Below are 14740 nucleotides of genomic sequence, written 5' to 3'. Positions count from 1 at the left end.
TGTGAGCAAGTCGGCAGAGGCTGACTGAGCTAACCCGCCGTGCCGGAGCCTCACGGCGAGTCGGCGCACCATCGCGGAGGACAGTAGCCCTGAGCAGAATCGCAGCATATGTGATGATCACGAATCCAAATAACTGCACGACTCCGTAGTCATTGGCCGGAATCAGCTGGTCGGTGCCAGATGTGGCATGGCGGCTTTCCCTCCCCGGCAATTTGTGCCAAATGCTAAGCTTTTGGGATGGTGTAGTCGGACAGATAGCCTTGCAGCATGCAACTCTGCAGGAACCGAGCGACCACTTTCGTCTCCACACCTGGCAGAATGATACTGGCCAGTAAGTCCTCGAGCCTCTGCTCAGCCCCGTGTGACATTGACTAGGACCACCCGTCAGCTGAACCCGGATTCCGTGGCACACGTCGATGAACGTTCCATTGGCATGTCGTCCGGAGCGGCCGCAGCGGGTAAGGTCGCAATAGACGAATCTGCTGCGAGAGGAGCGGGATGACGACAGACGCATGTGCTCATGCTCTCGAAAGCCAATTCATGCGGGGTTAATCGTAGCGCGTGAGACTAGCGATCTGATACTATTTTCGGGTGTGGCGACAAAGCTTGACCGTGATGTCCAGAACAGTAGCTTTAGCTATCAGATTCACATTCGAAGGTTCGGGCATTGCTCGCGAATGCTCCATGCTACAGTCTCGGGCATGCCACTGCCGAGCTCCACGGCGGAATGTATAGTTAGCCGTTCAGAGCTCAAGACGCATTTCAGCCAGCTAGTATAGCGCTCAGGCAATAGCAAGACGCCACCAGCGCACGTATCCGCTTGGCAAGCGAAGACCATGTTGCTATACATCGACAACCCATGTGCGTTACGCATTTCGGGGCTCACTTCGCTGCAATACAAGCGAATAACATTGCCTTTGCGACAGGAGCCTGCCGACAAGGAGACTCGTCCTACAGGTGTCCATCAATGCTACAGTAGCAAGGAATGGATTTTCTGAGTAAGTGTCTCCAGCTTCGGAGCCGCCGTTGCGGCTTTGCTCGACACTGTGACATCTCATACGGTTGCGTTGTGCACAACCCGTCAACGTTCTTCGATAATGCTCGAAGTTCCGCCAGCGCACAATGCGAGTTTGGAAGCCGTATTCAGAGGGTCTAGACGAAATCTTCCTCTTCCTTCGCGAATCCTTCCATACTTACTGCTTGTGCAAATCGATGTAGAAATTCGGTATCAACTTCTACACAGCCACTTTGTTAGCGGCTGACGTTAAAAACATCGAAGCTCCGGAACTGGCGCCGGTTGCTGCCGCACGATCCCGCAAGCGCTGCTATTCTAAGCTCTCTTTCTGCACCTCGCTACTAGTATCCATCTGCATTCGCATGAAATCGGGATGCCGATGGCAGTACAGCCGCGCTGATGGACAAGACTGATCAATATGTGTCTTGCTTGATGTTGACGATGCCATGGCATGCGACCTGTTTGGTACAATCTACATCATGCTCACAGAAGCCTTGCTTCCGGCGCTGCCATTATGTTTTCGCGATGTAAGCGGAACAGCAATCCTCCAGCTCTGTTGTCACCAGACAAGCTCTAAGCATGCATAATGCACAGTACCAGGCCGGGGGTCTGCTGGGAATTTATTCTGACTAGCTCTTGACTGGCGGTGTAGCGCTTGGACTGGACCACTCATAGCGGGTTCAGCCAACGATTGACCTCGCCTGTATATAATCACTACCTCAAGTTCCGCCAGAGCGAAACATTGCTGAAGCAACCTCGACATACCTCGCCGCACACTTTCTATGTTTACGATGTCTTTAACCGAGGTGGGTTATTGTCCGAGGCTATAAGAGCAGAGACCCACCGTGCCAGTGTCTCTAGCTCCCGTTTCTAAAGCGCTGGATGTGAAGCGCTTCCAGCATCGTTCATGTAGCCTTAACTCTCTGCTTTCTCCTTACACGTTGTGTGAATCAATTTCGACACTTGACAAGACATACTTCTGCGATCGTACTATCGGATCCTCTGTGAGACTTGCTGTACAATAACATCCTAGATCGGTTCCACTAGATGCATGTTACCGGATATCTGAGAGGAGGGAGATATGCGGAAAGTGGAGGGTAGCAATGATCAGCACTGATTTACTCAATGCTATCTGTGGGGAGCCGTCAGGCGACAGTTCCAGTCTGCTTCGAATCCGGTGATTCTCGCCGTCGTCACTTACAACAGCTCACGCCTTGTATGCATCCGCAACGAAGGGCACCGGGAATTGGTCCACTCCGACTGCACCGCTCCTCACGAAGACGGCGACGGCGTGGGTGCCAGCTTTACAGCCAAATGTGCCAGCCCCTGTACTGTCGATAATCACCCCAATCCGGTCCTCCGCGTTCGCCAACAGATCGATATACACCTCACCCGGCTTTCCAAACGGGATCTTCTTAGTCACCGTCTTCGGGTTACCGCTTCGTGTCCGAGCGAACCAACCCTTCCTTTGCTCTCTCTCGGTCAACGGCCAAGGATCGATCGACAGCAGTACGACGCATCCACTGCCGGGCTTGGCTGAATGTCCTTCTCTCGTCCAGGCGACGCAGGTCATGCTGTCCAGATGGTCCTTCTGCTCGCCGAACGCAAAGAGTCTCCTTGCGAGCATTAGATCGGGAAGCAGACTCCTCTTCCCACCCTTCCCGTCCGATACTAAGCAAGCTGGAGCCTCGGCCTTGTGTCCTTTCATACCGTACAAGTCGCCCCAGAATACGCAAGGGTACCCTTCACTTCTTAGTAGGATGAAAGCGTACCATAGTGCCTTCAACTCCGGCAGCATTGGCGTGAAGCTCGTCTGTCCAGGTTGTGTATCGTGGTTCGTTACTAGCGTTACCGCCGCATGCGGCCGGTGCTCCAACAGACTGTCTCGGAGTATAGTGCGGAGGTCGGAGTTCTTACTGTTGGTTCGGACGTCCTCGGATATACGGCTGAAGTTGTACAGCAACGGACTATCGTATGCGAAAGCGCCACCACCCACAACATCGAGCCACTTGACAATGCGGTCCACCTCGCCAGTCCATATTTCGCCAACGATGAAAGCGGGCTCGCTGCGCTTCCTCTGACTCGCCGCTTGGACACGAGCGATCCATTCACGGGTGAAGTTGTATGAGAAATGCTGCACTGCATCCAGCCGGAAGCCGTCCACGCCGTTTATGTCGACCATCCACTCACCCCATTTCAGCGTGTCCTGTCGTACAGCTGGATGCGTGTAATCGATGTTGGAGAACATGAGATAGTCGGCGTTGCCGTGCATGTCATCAACGTCGTTGGCCCAGCCTCTACCTGGTCGTCGAGGAGGGGGTGGCGGCTGCTCACAAGCCTCTTCGGCCGGGCTAGCACTGTGGTTCTTTGCAAGGATCGTAGATCGAGTGGACTTCCACAACCGCACCTGCTCCGCATAGGACTCTGGAAGGTTGGATGGATCATCAATGAGCTTGAACATCTTGTTCTGTCTAGCTTTGGCGTCCCAGTCTGTACCGTTGAAGTGCTCTGCGTGCCAGATAAGGTCACTGTACGGCATGCCCGCTTCCTTCCTACCTGGAAAGTCGAAGCGGAGGTATGCTTCGATCGGTCTAGGATCTCCAAGTTCAATGCGGCGGTCTGGAGATGTATCGATGACATATTAGCTACGTGACCTGCGCCAATACTTAGACTGCACAACGTGACCACTTACCTTCTTTGTCTACCTCCACTGCCCAACACTCCTCTGTTGCATCCCCTGCTGTCTTGTGGTTCAAGACAGCGTCCCATATTACACTTACTCCTAACCTCTTCGCCTCCCGCTTTAAGTCGCTCAATTCCTCTCGACTTCCCCACTTCACACTTCTGGTCCATTTCTGGTCGAACTCGCCCAGATCCCACAAGTCGTAGCAGTCGTATCCGTTCCCTTGAGCATTATTCGCCTTACAGCCAGGTGGAAGCCATAACGAGGTAATTCCGATAGCGGAAAGCAGAGGAAGAAGACGGGTAAGGCGGGGATAGTGGGATGTTTGTGAAGCATGGGTTGCAGAAGGTTGAGGAGGCGTGGAGACTGTGTGCCACTCGAAGGCTTGAAATAGGATAGGGTTGTCTTCTGCTAATCTTGAGACGGCGAGGGAATGAGCCGGGGTTGATGGTACGTCTGTCTCTGGTGCAGGGGGAATGGACTGCTGTGCATTGGTGGGAAGGCTGTTCATCGCAGATCTGGAGTATTGTGATAGAGCAGAGAGATACGTTGCCTTGAATGATGAACTTTCAGCCTACGGTGCAGGGACACGCACTCTGCTGCACCGCGACAGCTTGCATGCGCAGGACGATGCATGCACAGCATGTGCGATGAAGCTTTGGTGGAGCCTTGGACAAGCTGCCAACTTGCTTCGGTTCCTGCAACTTCCTGGAGTTCTGGCGGCAACTTCCGAAGCCACTACAGTATGTTGCACAACCGGTGACTGTCATGTTTGCTTCGCCCGCTCTGCGTCATTACACAACTGTGCGCTGTATGAGACATGGGATCAAGTCTCGATTCACTATATGCAGTAGGAGATCCTGCAGCGCTGAGGGGATATATGATCGGCGAGTAAGTGTGCGAGCATGAACAATGGCAACACGCCGATCACGTCTCCGCGGTCAAGGCACTCATGAGCCAATCGTGGACATCCCAATCGATGCGGCAGCCTCACAGAACGGCTCCCAAGATCTCGTGCACGACCATGTCATGTACGAGGAAGGTATAGAAGATGAGGACGTGGAGGACGGTCAAGGTACGCTTCACCCTTTGCCACGGTCTGTTTCGTATGCCACTGAAGACACGCAGCAGATGCCGCCGAAGAAGAGGTGGTGTTCCCACCGCCCGGGCTCAAAGAGATATCATCACTCGCTTCGTGGACGGTCAGCACAGCGAAACCCGGAAACGGCGTGGCGGCTCTGCGGTCTCCCGATCCGGCACACTTCTGGCAGTCAGACGGGCCGCAACCGCATTTACTTAGTATTCACTTCTTCAAGCTCGTCTCCATTGTCTCAATCAGGATACTACTGAGCTTCGAAGATGACGAATCGTACACGCCTACTAAGATTCAGTTTCTGGCCGGCATGGGCGCGCATGATGTGGTGGAGTTCGCCGAGATGAGTTTCGAGCAACCAAACGGCTGGCATGAAGTTGACTTCCGCCATGTTGGTCCCATTGACCCTGGCAGCGACAACGACGCCCATGGACGAGACGTCGACTGGACCAAGCGGCCTGTTCTGAGAGCCTTCCTCGTACAGGTACGCATACTCGAGAATCATCAAAACGGCAAGGACACGCATCTTCGTGGCGTACAGATCTTCGCTCGGGACGACGCGCAGGCGTCTCGGAATGTGGCAGCAATGACGAAGACTGGTACGCTGCCGACAGGGCCCGAAACAAAGCCCGGCGCGCCGAAGCCGTCCCAACCTAACACGATTCAGTTGGCGAGTTGGATGCAAGAGCCTGATCTTCGATGAGCGTGTTGCACGACATTGTGGTCGTATCGGCCTGCGGTCATCCTCCGATTTGTACATCGAGACATCATTACAAGAGTGAGTTACTCTATTGGAAGAGAGCATTGTGCGGCGCAGCTGATCTCTGTTAATCGTAGCAGCATGCGTGGCAGTATGAGCACGGGTTGCACCGCCAGACCCAATGGGACTGATATGTCCGGTAGGAACGACATGCCTGCGTAATGCCGCACTCAACTGACCGGCTCCACAACGCTTTCGCATTCACCTGACATTGCTATTGGAACCTACTGGCGTGCGGAGTCACTTCGTGACTTGCGGGCTCGGTCCCACGGCTTCCGGATGTTAGTGACGCAGAGCGCACGCTTAAAGCCTTGGCGGCTCACGTCACCTTCCCATTCAGCACAGCATTATCTACAACGTCCATCCAAGAGCCGCACCAGCGCAGTAGTTAAAGCTTGCTATCTGGCGTGCGCATGTAACCGAGGGCCGTCACTGCAGGCTATCGGACTCCGACATCTCACAGCTGGGAACCAGTCCACTGAGGAGCAATATCATGCCTTGCTAGTACCTGCATGCAGATCTGTAACCTTCTGTAGACGGAAACTGAATAGTAGCATTGAGAAGGACGGAGACCCTATTTATCGACCACCCAAGGTATAGAACCATGAACGATCGCACTCTCCTCTATGCTTGACACTTTCCATTTCCACCATTACGCTATCACAATGAAGCTCTCACAGCTGTCTGTGGCTCTCTCTGCCTTTACTGCAGGCTTCACTGCAGCACTTCCCGAGAAGCGAGGAGTGCCAGCTGATCCCACAGGTGTAACGACCATCACTTCGCCCAATGGGGCTACCATACGCTACAAGCAACCCGGAAAGGAGGGTTTCTGCGAGACAACACCGGGGGTAAACAGTTACTCTGGATATATCAGTCTCAACGCGACAACCAATAGTACGCTACCGCACCGTGACAAGGAGCCCCTCTGCTGACATGTGATTGTCAGTGTTTTTTTACTTCTTTGAAGCTCGCGAGAACGCCGCTCACGCTCCTCTGACTTTGTGGCTTAACGGCGGTCCAGGATCGGATTCGCTCATTGGTCTGTACCAAGAACACGGCCCATGCAACGTTACTGCAAACCTCACCACGACAGTGAATCCATACAGCTGGAGCAATGTGTCGAACATGCTCTACCTCTCACAGCCAATTGGTGTCGGTTTCTCATACGCCACCACCGAGGTCGGCTTGTACAATGCTACCACCGGCGTCATCAGAAACACCACCGCTGCGAATGCTTCGCTCGCGAATGGCCGCTTCAGCTTGACGGATCCATATAGATACGATACGACGTACTTGGCCGCGGGCGGAACGTGGGAGATTCTGCAAGGATTCCTCGCTAACCTGCCGACGCTTGACAGTACAGTCACGAACAAGACCTTCAATCTCTGGACCGAAAGCTACGGCGGCCATTATGGTCCTGCATTTTACGAGTACTTCTACGAACATAATGCCATGATTGCGAACGGCACTGAAAATGGCACGGCTTTGATCATGGATACGCTTGGAATTGGTAACGGGATCATTGACGAGCTAATTCAAGCTCCTTACTATCCTGAGTTTACGCAGCGGAACTCTTACGGCATCCAGCTTGTGAACCAGACCATATATGACTTCATGAAGACAGCCTTTTATATCCCTGGCGGCTGTCAAACCCAGATCTTGAGGTGTCAGGCTGCAAATCAGAGCACGGCGGCAGGTCAAGCCCTATGCTCGGCGGCGACGAGCTTTTGCAGAGGTGAGCAAGCATATCCTCATTGGCAGAGTACCGAATCGCTGACTGCAAGAACGCAGGCTTTGTGGAGGAACCATACTACTATTACGGTAAGTGGAGTGGTGTATTGATCTCCTTGGGAGTGTCCACAGTATGCTGAATCTCTCACCCTTCATCTTCAGGCGGGCGGGGCGTGTACGACATCCGCCACCCGTATAGCGACCCAACTCCGCCTACCTATTTCATCGACTATCTCAATACCGCTGCAGTACAGAATGCCCTTGGCGTCAATATCAACTATACCGCCGACAGCTCCAGCCTGGTGGGCCAAGGCTTTAGTTCGACTGGAGACTTTGTCTATCGCTCCTTGATTGTCGACCTCCAGGCAATCCTCAACCGAGGCGTTCGTGTTGCCCTTTTCTACGGCGACGCAGACTACATCTGCAATTGGCTAGGTGGCGAAGCAGTCTCAAACGCTCTCAACTACAGCGGCAGCGCTGGGTTTGCGAAAGCGAACTATACGCCATTTGTGCTCGATGGCACTGAGTATGGCGAGGTGCGGCAGTACGGCAACTTTAGCTTTTTGAGGATCTATGAAAGCGGCCACGAAGTGCCATACTACCAGCCGGCTGCGGCGCTTGAGATGTTCAGGAGAGTGCTCGGCAACTTGGTGCTTGCGGACGGAAGTGCGCCGGTCACGCCTAACTATACCACTCCCGGATTGCCCAATGCCACACATACAGAGTCGTTTGTGCCCTTGTCGAGCACGAGCTCAGCGAGTAGCACCACAGCAACGGCGATCCAAGCTTTTACAAGGCTGGTATAAGTGGAAGCCAGAGGCTATGATCAAAGAGCTATCAGCTTCGCAGTTGATGTGCGGCTGTCAGCTAGGAGAATAGCTACCCATGGACGCTCCAGCACCTCGGATGAAGATGGTGAGATAGGCTTGACACAAGATGCATGCATCTCAGAAGGGCTTGCAGTTCCGAATGGACACCGTTCTTCTAGGCCATTCAAGATGCTTCAGCAACCGACTAGCGTCATCTCCTTGCAAGATCTAAAATTCCTGCTGAAAATAGGACAAGCAAACAGTAGAAATTATCAGAGTAGCTTCCACTCACTCAGCTTTGATCATCATCTTCCAGGCTCTCATACATACTGCCGATGCCTGCAACGTATCGCTGGCTCACACTCTCGGACCGTTGATCGTCGTCTCCGTCACCCGGTTCTTCCCGGTTTAACACATCCTCGATAGCCCACGCCACTCTTTCTGCGCCCTGTCTCGCACCCTCCAGGTTCCCAGCTCCGGGTCCTAGTTGCAGCGTCGCCATCTTGCCAGTCACGAGCAGCGGGACGTCAGACTTCCACATGAGGTCATCAGTGAGGCACGGCAGGCCGCTTACGTCGCGGATGGGGAAGTCCTTATGCATGCTCCGTAGGCAAGGTATACTGCGGATGTCGGCTTGTGTACCTGTGGCGAAGTAGATGTAGTCTATTGCTGGGAGGTCAAGACTCGGAGGGTCAGTTGTAATGGTCCATGACCGCGTTTCACAGTCGTAATGCTGGGTGGCAACAACCCTGTTGCATGCCACTGATAGGCGACCAGATGCGATATGTTGTTTCAGCCGCTTGCTGTATAGAGGAGTGATGCTACCACCATTTCGCGCTTCGTGGACATATTGCAACCGTTCTATGCAAGCGATGGTCAGTATTTACAAAATAGCGCCAACACAGAGAGCTCAAAGTAGCCCACCTTGGTCGCTGTCACTGGACCAGAACGCCGCCTGCTGATGATTTTTGAACTTGGCTATCCAGCTCAGATTCACATCGAAAGGTTTGATCTTCCACTGGCCTCTCATCAGCAACCAGACCTTGGTAACGCCACGCTGTATGAGACAGTCCGCGACTTGAGCGCTCGTTAGACCTCCTCCAACAACGAGCACATTAGTCGGTATGCGAGCTCGTATCTTCGCGGCAATGCTTGGATCCGGAAGACCGCGTCTGGCGAGGTTCATAGCATGACATGCTCCGTGGGCCACGTCGGGGGAGAATGGCTTCGGTATCGTGGGCGTGCCACCACCGGTAGCGAGCACGACCGTGCGGGCAAGGTACATAGCCCTCTCGGTTCTGACAGTGAAGACCTGCATATCTGCTGAGCCTATCGTCACCGCGCCATACTTGATGTCCTGGACGGTTCCTTGCTCGATGACATGCTCCTCGTCCAAGCCATACCTTTCTACACAGTGTCGACAGAAGTCCTGGAACATCGCACTTGAAGGGGTGAAGTAGTCTTTGCGATCGCGTTCGTCTATTGTGACCTCTGCTCGCGCTTCGCCACCCTTATCCCTGCGCTTCTTCCGCTTATGCTTGCTGATTTCTTTACCAACGCACCCAGTGATCTCCACAAGTTCGTCGCTACGCCCCTGCGTATGAGCGTAGGCGAGCAAGGCGTCGCGATCTTGCGGGTCTGGGTGGAAGAACATTGGACTGCGCAAGTGTTCGATTTCGAAGGCGTCGAATAGCCTTGTCCATTTTGCGAGCCACTGTGCGCCGCTGTTGTCAAGGACGAGTATGGAAGGCTTCCGATTTCTCATGCTACCTGCTTCGAGCCCTTTGCCAGGCTCAGTACGCCCGGTCCTGGACTGCTTTATGCTGGCTTGGCTTGCGTGTCTTTTGATCCATCTGTAGCGAGCTTGCTCTGCGTCTGTGAAGAGTGCTGATGGATGTTGCTCGCGGAGACGAGCTGCCACTGAGAGGCCGCAAGGGCCGGCGCCGACAATGAGGACGTCAGGAAAGGTATTCGGACTCCCGGTGGCGGTCACGGTCATGGCGTGGTTATTCGTCGCGAGGTGGGCTTGAGGTCGCCATTCAGTCTTGGAAAGGTAGAGTCTCTTAACTCATGAGAGCACACGACCATCAATGTCGCTTCGGAACCGTAACGTGCGAGACACCTTGATGGCACCTTGCCGTAGCCCATAATTAGAACCGCAAGCGGGTACCATGTCGGTATTGCGAATCCGCTTCTGTGGGTGTCGAAGCAAATGAGTGGAGATCAAGTAGGGGAGGCAAAGTAGGGGAGGCAGGCTAGGGCGATGCTGAGCGCTCTCGAGGACGATGCTGTCGGACCAGTGCTGCCCGTCGCTTTCGGCCGCATTATCGTTCGCTGTCAGTGATTGCCGAGCTCCGGAGACGGTGATGGTCATGGTGACGACGAATTGCGTTTATGGGTATGTACAGCAAACTGTTGGACCGCTGTAGCATTTGTGGTTTTTCCAATAGAACAGCCAAAAGTGAGATTGGAGGACATTGCAGTCAACTCCATGGAAACCGACGGAGTAAGAGTGTGTAGGGTACGCAGTGGGCACCGCCATATTCCCGGCACTGGGCGTCGAGCAGGACATAGTAGAACATGAAGGAAATGATCGCTTACGCTTCAGGCGCACACACTTGCAGAAGAACAACATGTCTGCCCGACCTCTGTGTTCGATGTACGCTGGTCCGACATGTCAGCAAGTAAACTCGTTCTAAACCTGCCATGCGGTGAAGTCAGTGACGCAACTATGCTTAGTGCCACCCTACTGTGTATAGTACAGCGCAAGTGAAGGTCAGCAGCTGCCACGCTCCATCGCCTTAAGCCTTCGCAGATTCTCCGAGCCGGAAGCACGCCCACACAATTAGGTATCTGCGCCATGCTCATGCCCCGTGCCAATCCTCAATGTACGCTTTTCGAGTAATAAAACATTGTCGTCAGTGGCCAGCATACTGCACGGCCATTACTGACTCTCATATGCAACTAGCAGGATAGGGTGCCGTGCGGACCATCTTTCGCCGGCTACCGCATTCCCAGGCATACCGAAGGACATGTTGTTGCCGCTTACTTGGCGATCTCAACACCACCAACAGCGCCGATGGCGCGCTTGATGTCACCTGATCATAAGTCAGCACGCACGCTCACAGTACGTTGAAGCCATTCCAGAACTCACCGTAGATGGCGAATTGACCAGCGGTAAGTGTGCCAACCATGAACAATCTGGCGCCGATGCCGCTGAAGCTGCCCCTCAAGCCGAGCTCACGCGCAATCTTGATCAGCCTGCTCGTCGTGCTCTCTCCCGGAAGACCCTTGGTCTTGTTGATCTTGCTCAACATGGTGTCGGCGGGTTGCGAGATGATGGCGGCGGCGAAACCGGCAATGAGACCGGAGCCGAGGTTGATGACGGTGTTCATGCCGGCGCTCGTCTTGGACTTGTCGAAGAAGTTGGCGTACGCGTATTCGGCAACCTTTTCGTAGACGACGAATTTGGCCATGGTGTACGGGATCCTAGCGAATCGTTAGCGGCCACAACATCCAATAACACTGACTAGTGCAGACTCACTGCTTGAACAGGATCGGGCCAAAACCGCTGTAGAATGCACCAACACCCTCTGTTCTCAAAATCTTGCTGAACCCACCAATGAGACCGTTCGCGAAACCCGGGTCGGACACAAGACGAATACGCGTCGCCTCAAGCGGGCAGAGAGCGATGTCAGCGAAGAACTCTGCGCATGCGGAGGATCCGAGATAGACGGCGGTGCGGTATTTGGAGGCATTCTCGTAGCCGAAAAGGCTAATGGATTGCTGCTTGAAGAACTCGTAGCCGCCGAACTTGAAGGCGCCTTGAAGGAAGTAGCCTGCGAAGGTCGGGCCGATGCCGGTAAGGAGCGCGCCGGCACCCTCATTCTGGATCACCTGCCTGAAGCCGCCAATGAGGCCGCGGTTGTAGGTGACAGGATCGAGCTGGATACGGGTCTTGACGCTGTCAATGAGCGTCAGTCATCGTCCGAAGCTTCTGGCTTCAAGGTTCTGCCCCAGCTATCGTGCGGAAGCTTGAGCTTGCAGACTTACACATCGACCGGTGTCAATGCGCCGTGAGTCACGGAGCAGCAGACAGCGCCGGCGAAGGCGAAGCGCGAGTACAGGTCGACGCCGCTGAGCTTCTTGGGTGTCGCTGCTGCCTCAGCCTTCTGCTTGATTGCATCGAGCTTCACGCTCCCTGTCGAAGTCGGGGGAGCTGTCGCGGTGCCAGACATCTTGCCGTATTCCTAACTCTGGAGTCTAAGTGTGGGAGGTGAGTCGAGGTGCTGTGTGATGGGAGCGCGGTGGTGGAGTGAGAGGGGAGAGCGGTGGTGGAGTGAGATGGTAGAACAGGAAGACGGGTTGGTCAGTAAGGAGGTCGATGTTTAAGCGTCTAGCCCAACTTTTTATTAGAGCCTCACGAAAACAGCTCCGGAAGTCGCCGATCCTCCAATGGCGCCGACACGTGCTGCTAACCTGCGGCACCACCCGCTGTATTGCCGAAGTCGCTAACCCCCCTTGCTCTCCTTGCTGCAAGACTCGAGACATATCATCTTCGCTCAAGCTCGTGTGTACCAAACTGGTTAGCGGAGCGGGTCATTTGTCCTTCGCTTGCAAGGAAACCTTTACACTGGGGAATATTACGATTGTCTGAAAAGCGGGTTGTGGTGCGCACTCCATGACCATCAAGGCCAGCATATCCGTGGAATCAATAACACCCATGCCATACTGAAGTGGTCCAGTCTGTTTACTTCTCGACGGAACACGTCATCTCCACTCCCGGTGTCCTATTGCGTCCTCACCATGCTCGATGATATCCAACTTTCAGTAGATGACAAGCCTCAAGAGAGCGTTGCGTTTGACTATCGCATACACCTGGTGCGACCTCAGTCCAACACACCGTGCCTAGCTCTAGTCCAGAAGGCTTTAGTACATCGCCGCATGATCTGCGATTTACCGCCGTGCTCGCAGATGTGTGCCTGCAGTACCGTAGCTGAAATGAGCAGCTCATGTCCTGCAGGGGACTATGGCGCTGACCATCTCTGAAACGCCTAACGACATCGGACGTCATGAAACCGCATTCAACACGATCACATGCTGAGCTAGAAATGCTGCGCAAGCGGCTGTGCTAGAGCTGGTGCAGGTGGTAGATTTGCTTGCTGTTTCACCTGCACACATGCGGCACAGCAGGCCGGCGCTTAGTGAGTGTCTTTTGGCTATTCACAAGATCATCGCGAGGCACGTATTTCCGTCCTGACGACTTCAACCACAGGAAGTGCTGTGCTAGTCGAAATCTTTCGACGTCGTGTGCGGAACCTGATAATGCCCGACTCACACTCACATCTTGCGACATGCTGCTGCAAAACATCATTGTCGCAGCACCCTTGTGTCAGACGCTAAATGCTGCATTGAGGCGGCGGCGCAGCACTTACAACTTGCATCTCTGCATGTGACCCCATTCACGTCGACTCGGACTCAGAGAACACACGAGGCTGCTATAAAAGCTATAGCAGCTGCAGGAGCTACGACGCAGTGACTGGACTCCCTCTATCTTTCCAAGCAGTAAAGATGGCAATAGCTAGGATGTCATTCTCTACTCTCTCTTTTGACGCATTTGACCTTCTTGGCTTTGACGACCCCGAGGCAGGTAAGCAATCGAAGGGGGTGCCAAGCTTATCCGCTTCGTGAAACACTGCTGACGGCTCGATCTGCGTGATATAGGCTTTTGTTGTGTCGGTTACGCCAAGTCACGAGGACGTCGCTGCCACAAACCCATCGCAAGGGCCGATAAAGAAGAAGCACGTGAACTTCTCGATGCACTACCCAGCCTGGTGCACAACAACCAGGCTTTGCTGCGAAAGCTGCACGAACTTGCCGCCCTCAGCATCTGCAAGAACCGCAGAATAGGTCATCAAGCCCAACGAGATGCCGTTGCTGCCAAGTGGCTTCGAGCCATCCAGGCAGAGACCGCTCGGTCTCAACGGCAGCGTATGGAACCAGCGGTAGTGCATTCTCGCAGAGCATCACGGCAATCTGCTGCACCTCACACACCAAGGCCAGGCCTACAAACGGTGACGCTCACTCTCGCACCGGGTCCGACTCGTTCAGTTCCGCGGACTGACGAGCGAGCCACTACACCACGTCGCGCAGCACCGGTTCACTCGACAATGGTCACACCAACGACACCGGTACTTCAGACCACTGACATTTCCGACCGAGATGCTCGGCATACTCGACCTGCGAACCAGCGCGTTGTCACCCGAGCCGTGCAGTCTGTCTCTTCCCCTCCACGAGGCCCAGAGACACCCGAGACGCCGAGCCGCAGCTGTGTGATATGCTACGATGCTCTTACTGAGTCATTGCAGACCCCTTGCGGCCACACGTTCTGCGGAGCATGCATTCGCCATTGGGTGGCGGAGCACGGTACCTGTCCCATGGATCGCAGCACTGTCCGGTTACACCAACTAAAGCCTCCGACTCTGCCTGAGATTGCTGTCACACCAATACGCTTGCGCAGCCTCGGCCGCTCACGTCCATCGCTTATACCGCGAGATGTCCCCGGCATATCTACACCCGCGCCGGTGATCGATAATGCAGACGATCATCTTATTGCCACCCCACTTCTCCAGGATAGCTCTACGATCTC

The 14740-nt window shown here is 54.3% G+C and overlaps 7 protein-coding genes across 7 annotated transcripts; 4 read left to right on the top strand and 3 right to left on the bottom strand.

Moving 5' to 3' along the window:
* The first annotated feature begins 497 nt into the window (after positions 1-497).
* BAUCODRAFT_283453 (uncharacterized protein) lies at positions 498-822 on the top strand. Its single transcript, XM_007682486.1, has one exon. The coding sequence runs from the start codon at positions 513-515 to the stop codon at positions 777-779; it is 267 nt and encodes an 88-aa protein (XP_007680676.1). The 5' UTR covers positions 498-512; the 3' UTR covers positions 780-822.
* Positions 823-1913: 1091 nt separating this feature from the next.
* Positions 1914-4348, bottom strand: BAUCODRAFT_134134 (glycoside hydrolase family 13 protein). The gene is made up of 2 exons (XM_007682485.1): positions 3708-4348; positions 1914-3634 (listed from the first exon to the last, which is right to left on the bottom strand). The coding sequence occupies exons 1-2, from the start codon at positions 4207-4209 to the stop codon at positions 2223-2225; spliced, it is 1914 nt and encodes a 637-aa protein (XP_007680675.1). The 5' UTR covers positions 4210-4348; the 3' UTR covers positions 1914-2222.
* Positions 4349-4864: 516 nt separating this feature from the next.
* On the top strand, positions 4865-5338 carry BAUCODRAFT_52405 (uncharacterized protein; the record flags this gene model as incomplete). The annotated part of the gene is made up of 2 exons (XM_007682257.1): positions 4865-5182; positions 5246-5338. Coding segments are annotated over 2 exons (411 nt in total), but the record flags the coding sequence as incomplete, so codon positions are not given.
* A 947-nt stretch (positions 5339-6285) lies between these two features.
* BAUCODRAFT_59835 (uncharacterized protein) lies at positions 6286-8052 on the top strand (the record flags this gene model as incomplete). Its single annotated transcript, XM_007682266.1, has 4 exons — positions 6286-6445; positions 6498-7286; positions 7343-7372; positions 7445-8052. Coding segments are annotated over 4 exons (1587 nt in total), but the record flags the coding sequence as incomplete, so codon positions are not given.
* Positions 8053-8259: 207 nt separating this feature from the next.
* On the bottom strand, positions 8260-10090 carry BAUCODRAFT_115694 (uncharacterized protein; the record flags this gene model as incomplete). Its single annotated transcript, XM_007682484.1, has 2 exons — positions 8260-8952; positions 9016-10090. 2 exons carry the CDS (start codon positions 10088-10090, stop codon positions 8384-8386), a joined length of 1644 nt encoding a protein of 547 aa, XP_007680674.1. The 3' UTR covers positions 8260-8383.
* A 1046-nt stretch (positions 10091-11136) lies between these two features.
* Positions 11137-12329, bottom strand: BAUCODRAFT_78159 (uncharacterized protein; the record flags this gene model as incomplete). Its single annotated transcript, XM_007682305.1, has 4 exons — positions 11137-11189; positions 11246-11580; positions 11636-12055; positions 12145-12329. The coding sequence occupies 4 exons, from the start codon at positions 12327-12329 to the stop codon at positions 11137-11139; spliced, it is 993 nt and encodes a 330-aa protein (XP_007680495.1).
* Positions 12330-12647: 318 nt separating this feature from the next.
* Positions 12648-13408, top strand: BAUCODRAFT_38272 (uncharacterized protein). Its single transcript, XM_007682176.1, has 2 exons — positions 12648-13295; positions 13367-13408. Exon 1 carries the CDS (start codon positions 12898-12900, stop codon positions 13138-13140), a length of 243 nt encoding a protein of 80 aa, XP_007680366.1. The 5' UTR covers positions 12648-12897; the 3' UTR covers positions 13141-13295; positions 13367-13408.
* The last annotated feature ends 1332 nt before the right edge of the window (positions 13409-14740 follow it).

Source organism: Baudoinia panamericana, assembly GCF_000338955.1.
Source record: "Baudoinia panamericana UAMH 10762 unplaced genomic scaffold BAUCOscaffold_13, whole genome shotgun sequence".
NCBI classification, from domain to species: domain Eukaryota; kingdom Fungi; phylum Ascomycota; class Dothideomycetes; order Mycosphaerellales; family Teratosphaeriaceae; genus Baudoinia; species Baudoinia panamericana.
Note: the sequence above shows the minus strand (reverse complement) of the source record. Positions and strands in the feature narration are given on the sequence as shown.